A 5,993-nucleotide genomic window follows, 5' to 3' on the forward strand; every position below is an offset into this window, starting at 1 on the left:
ATGTATATTCCATTACAATATAATTTCATTTATAGAAATTGTATGTAGGTTATTATAACAAAAAGCGGCTCCGTGATCAAATTAGCAAACGAAACTCATTTTAAACATGGATTCAATATACAGAATGGATGAAATGTTTAGTAATAGTTTATGGCTTTTAGCCAGACCTCCGAATACAGTCGTTTTGACTGTAGTGAACTTTCAACCGTACATATTAAGTTTTTTTTTATAAAATAGTTCCTTTTGTTTTTGTCGGGACAGTAGCGACCGTATTTTGCATAAGATTTACATTAAAATTAACCGATTTTTCTGGTAGATACATATTACATGTATTTTACATACTACAAAAAAGTGTCTGACAGAGAAGACAAGATAGAGTTACAGGAGTGGGGATGGTACGTAAGAGTTTATCATTAGCTTTTATTTCGCAAAACATGAATGCTTTCACTATATCAATTGGTTTTGTACATGCAATCAACAAGTTAATTAAACGGTAAGAAATGTAACAAAAAATATTTAACTTATTACACAAACGAAAGCTATGTAACAGGATGCTGTTCGAGATTTTTATAGCAAATACAATATTACAAATATTGAAGACCCACCACAAAACAAGTTCTATTGTGTTGCCATGATTACAATTACACATGCATGGGCGCAAGGTCAAAAATAAGACATACTACATCTACGAATTGGCAGAAGCTGACACTGACACACGCACACTACGATATTTTTATTTTTCTATATAACTGATACAGAATTAGAAACAATTGTATAGCTGAAAAACACAATAAGATAAAGAAAATGCATATAATTATTTCATCTGTCAACTGATGGTTGTTATGCACTAAGACATAGGAATAATTATTTATGACAGCTACAAGAAAATAAGGTTATTTGTTTTGTTTTCTGATTTGTATCTAACTGAACAGCATATATAATGAAAACGGGAAGTGGCCACACCTAAGTTTCTCATTGATTTCAGATCATGATTTCATCACAGGAAAGAAGAAATGCCAAAACTCTACAGTTACAAACTAGCATTTGGTAACTTACTTCAGGAATACTAATTACCCTACTTGTATTTTTCAAAAAAGATAGCACTTGTCCACTTCTTTAAGTGTCTTTTATAATCATGTTCTTACACTTTATAAACTTAACATTTCCGGTGATGTCGCTAAAGAACATGGACCTCTGATAATAACTTTCAGATTAAACAAAAAAGCACCCGGTACAAATATAACGTCTTAAATTTTTAAAAATGGCGTTAGATGTCGCTCGTAATCTTGAAGCTCGGTAAAAGTATTGTTGTAATAAATGAGGTCTTTTTGTCAGTGGTGCTGAAATCAGCTTGATCAATTACTTTTCGTTAATTCAAGCAAGTGCAGAAAGGATCAATAAATTCCTGCTTGCTTAGATTTAAAAACATACTAAGATGTTCACTATAAAGATATGTCACAGTTTACTAAATAACTGAATTACATATTTTTCTTCGGTTATTTTATACATGTATGTTAATGGCAGTTTCTTGCAATGATATTTTATGAGCGTGGTATTTTAAAACTGTACATTCCATTGTCGGCAATATTTTGATATAACACTCTAAGTCTTCATCTTTCATTTTTTATACGGGAATAAACACATTAAGTCAAAATCCTTAGTATTTATTCTGTGTCTCAATATACATAATTTATTATGTTTGTTAACAGACGATGGTCACCGTGTACATTTCTTTTTTTTTTCCAAATTCGATGGAATTTTGTCCGCCGACACAAATCACATGCACTTGAGGTTTTTACCTATCAATAAATCCCCTTAAGGTACTACAATAGACAAATGTTGTTTTTTTTCTGTTTGCACACTTCATCATTAGCTTTGCATAAAAAATCACCGACACGACAGTCAGCACTATCTTAAGAGTCATGTGCCATTAAAAGGAAGATACGAAACAGTATGTAGGACTTGACTGATTGTTTTCATTTCAATATTATCTTATAAACATCTAGGTTAAACCTCGGGTCAGATATCGGTTTGAAATAAAGACAAAACCAGTTAAAACAAAACCAGATTAACTTTCTGATAATAAATAAAAGGGCGTTGATATCTGTCATTCAACCTTGTACAACAATTCCTATTTGCTAATCTAAGGAAGACTGAAAGAGAAGTGTCTACCCATATACTTTTTGTATTATAAACAGATCATTGACATGTTGAAATATACAATATTAGGAGTGAATCAACAGAAAGCAACTGGAAACACTGGCAGGAAAGCCTTTGTAGAAAATCTTAAAATGGAATTACATGCTGAAAATCCTGTGAGTAGTAACTGTATATAAAAGCTCCCTAATAGACTTGTTAATTATATTTTGTTTCTCGTGTTGTATACGTTGAGAAAATTTAAAAAAAATGAACGACTACGGCTTTTGTATACTTATATTGCTGTTTACGATCATTCAACATAGTAAGCTACACAATCAGTTTTTTATAAGTCTTATCAAAATAAGATTCTTTTTCTTTAATTTTTCAATTTTATTTTATTTTATGTAACGTACTGTTAAATATGGATTATGTTGTGATAAGATATATATGTACATATTTATCAACTTCTGTGCGGAACATTTCAACTTTGCATAATTATATAAAATATAAAAAGAGTGTCCCCAGTAAATAACTTAAAGGTAACGTTTATTCTCAAGTAAGTACCAAAGCTGTTATCATATGTAAATACGTTGTTAACTGTTCTAGCTCTGTATGATATAAAAAAAGACATCATTAGCTCTGCATGATATAGAAAAGTTCATTAGCTCTGCATGATATAGAAAAGTTCAATAGCTCTGTATGATATAAGAAAGCCCTGTATGATATAAAACAATTCATTAGTTCTGTATGATATAAAAAACGTTCATAAGCTCTGTATGATATAAAAAAGTTCATTAGCTCTGCATGATATAAAAAAGCTCTATTTGATATTAAACAGTTCATTAGTTCTGTATGATATAAAAGAGTTCATTAGCTCTGCATGATATAGAAAAGTTCACTAGCCCTGTATGATATAAAAAGCTATGTATTATATAAAACAGTTCATTAGTTCTGTTTGATATAAAAAGTTCATAAGCTCTGTATGATATAAAAAAAGCTCTGTATGATATAAAAAGTTCATTAGCTCTGTATGATATAAAAAAGTTCATTAACATTGTTAAAACTAGCCTTTTATATAGAAATATTTGGAAGATGCAAACGCGTAAAATACTCTAAATTTTAAATGTGAAAAAGTATGGACACACAGAGAAATTGTGAGAAATAATGTGAACTAGCTTTCTATTTTGAAGTTTTACTTTCAGCCACTTCATCGCTGACGAGTAACCGGACACATCACTGGACATGTCCTCCTTCAGATGCTAATTTTCACTACAATCTCTGTTCAGATCCAATACATCCTCACACGACATTTTATGTAGGAAATACAGATTGTAACTTAGATAGTGGCTTCAAAAATAATTTGAGAAGAATAACCCTGGAAATGAGCGATGGTTTACAAGATGAAATGTCAAATTTTGTAAGTATGAGAAGCTATCTAAGTAATACATAAAATATATTAGCGTAGTTTATCAATTTTGTAATTTCTTCTAAGAGAAAAATCAACAGTATAATGTTAGAAGAAATACAAATGCTGTGTATAATTCAACGTCAATTAGTGAGGCGTGACTTGCAGTGAGGCGTGACTTATCCGGTATCTTCGGTATTAACCGCAGTGTTGTTATGAGCTAAATGTGCAGACACGCCTCGATGCATAAAGTTGATCTATACACCATTTATCTGTTTCTTACGCAAAAGGTTTCAAGTTTCAACAAACATTTAACTTTTTAGTGGTAATAAGATAATCAATCCTGTGACGTGCGAGAATATTGTAATAATGCTATGTGTCTAAAGATCATTTATTTTAGTCAAAACACGTGCGTATAACTGTCGGTAGTTGACGATAAAAGAAATGACCTCATGCTTGTTTAACCATGTATTTTTGTATTTACAGAATGCAGAGCACGTCAGATGTGAATATCGTTTGCAACAACTACAACAAAAGAACTTGACAAATATCCTTCGCATAGAAACCTCGTATGAATTTGAAAGAGCTGTATGTGAAAGTTTGAGATGATAATTTTTTGTGTAGATATACACTTCTGAAACTTTCTTAGTGTAACGAAATACAATATATATTCAGTGCTGAAAAGTTACTAACTACTAAATTTTAACAAGCAAATAAAAGATTATTGAATTTATTTAAGATATATTATGTATCGTCTAACATCGGCTAACGATTCTTATTATCTTTACTTTGATATCGCCGACAGTGGAATATTAACTGGTTAGATTTTATATTTGTCCCATATGTTGAGTCACTCCATTTGCATTTAATACAAAATATTGTATTTCAACAGCTATTCATCTATGGCATTTATTTGATTTTCATTATGAAATTGGTGCTTTTAATTCTAATTATTATATATCATGTACAAATTAACGTTACCATGTAATGAATGTTGTTTTTCTTTCTAACAGAATTCAATAACAACTGTTTACACGAAGATGGCAAAATTCCTACGATTACATCATAAACTGTGGTGTTTGTATTCAGTAAGAGCAAAACAGGAATGTTGCTTATCCTTCACAGAGAATTTTCGTAGGCTTAAACACAGGCTGTTAGGCAAATGGTGGATTGTGCAGAACAGCTGCGGAGAACAAATTGATCAGAATCATTGCGAAGCCAGTGTTCAAGACTTTACCACTAATGATTTAAGATGTGAGGACCTACGTGATATTATCTATATTCTGTTTAGGGATGCACGTTCCTTACTTAACGAATCACTATCAGTGCTTGATCAATTTTGAGTCATCATTAGAATGTAATAAATGATACGGGTGAAGCATTTGTCACATCATGTTTTCTGTATATCTTACGTTTACTAAACAAAAAAAAATAAATCCCCTTTTAAAGAAACCCTTTGATATAATTAATAAATATTTGTGTAAAAAATCTCTAACTGATCAATTCATCAAAACTTATTTCACTCCCTTTTAATTTGTTGTTTTTGTCAGTACAGCAATTCAGTTTATACTGAATGAGTCAGAGACATTATAGCTTTTAAAGGTTTTGTGCTTTATTATCTTAACTATTTATCTCGCTGAGTGACTTTCCTTGTGCAATATGTAACTTACACTATCTTTTTTGTTATTTTTTAATGTTTACACTTATGTTCAGAACTGTTATGATATATCAATAAATGCCTCTGAATGTATAAAAAGATTATCGTTTTATCTTAAATCTGTAATAAGCAGACATACACTATAAACAATATACATATGACCAAATGAATAGTTATATCTTTCAACATGCAAGTTTTAAAAAACGCAAGAACAATACATGATAAATTAATTCTAAAAACGGTTATCTGTCATGTGTTTGCTCTTGATTTAACCTCATCTGTATTCATAATTTATTTCCTCACTATTACATTTGAAATGTTCATGATAATGCATTTTTAATGAATATGTATAGTCAAGATTTTCGGTGTATCTGTATGTGAAAGCATAGAGTAATTTGTATTTTATCTATCATTTCACCGTATATAAGCTAACATAGCATAACTACATATATACATACATATCCAATTTTAGTAATGAATATCTTGTGTCAGCGTTACAAACTTCCAGACAATGCCTCAAAATTTTAGTTAGAAACATTCCTATTTTACTGTCAATATTTAACTTCTAAAGCAAGTAAAAGCTTTTATAATATCCCTATGGCTTAGACTATAGAAATCAAATTAGAAGTTCTTTTAAGTTTAGTAAATGAAAACCGTCTGAAAAATGAAGCAATTGAATTCCTTTTGAAAACAAAAGCAGGACTAAGCCTGCTCCGAGCGGTATTTTTGAGAAGCTTCGCATGAAATTGAATCTATAAAAATAGTGGGTTTAAATTATATATGTGCATGAAG

General features: G+C 30.4%; 1 protein-coding gene across 1 annotated transcript; it reads left to right on the forward strand.

The window, feature by feature from the left end:
• The first annotated feature begins 2,391 nt into the window (after positions 1–2,391).
• Positions 2,392–5,283, forward strand: LOC123548010 (uncharacterized). Its single transcript, XM_045335257.2, has 4 exons — positions 2,392–2,461; positions 3,342–3,556; positions 4,031–4,132; positions 4,558–5,283. Exons 1-4 carry the CDS (start codon positions 2,407–2,409, stop codon positions 4,885–4,887), a joined length of 702 nt encoding a protein of 233 aa, XP_045191192.1. The 5' UTR covers positions 2,392–2,406; the 3' UTR covers positions 4,888–5,283.
• Positions 5,284–5,993: the final 710 nt, after the last annotated feature.

Source organism: Mercenaria mercenaria, chromosome 9 (genome assembly GCF_021730395.1).
Source record: "Mercenaria mercenaria strain notata chromosome 9, MADL_Memer_1, whole genome shotgun sequence".
NCBI lineage: Eukaryota > Metazoa > Mollusca > Bivalvia > Venerida > Veneridae > Mercenaria > Mercenaria mercenaria.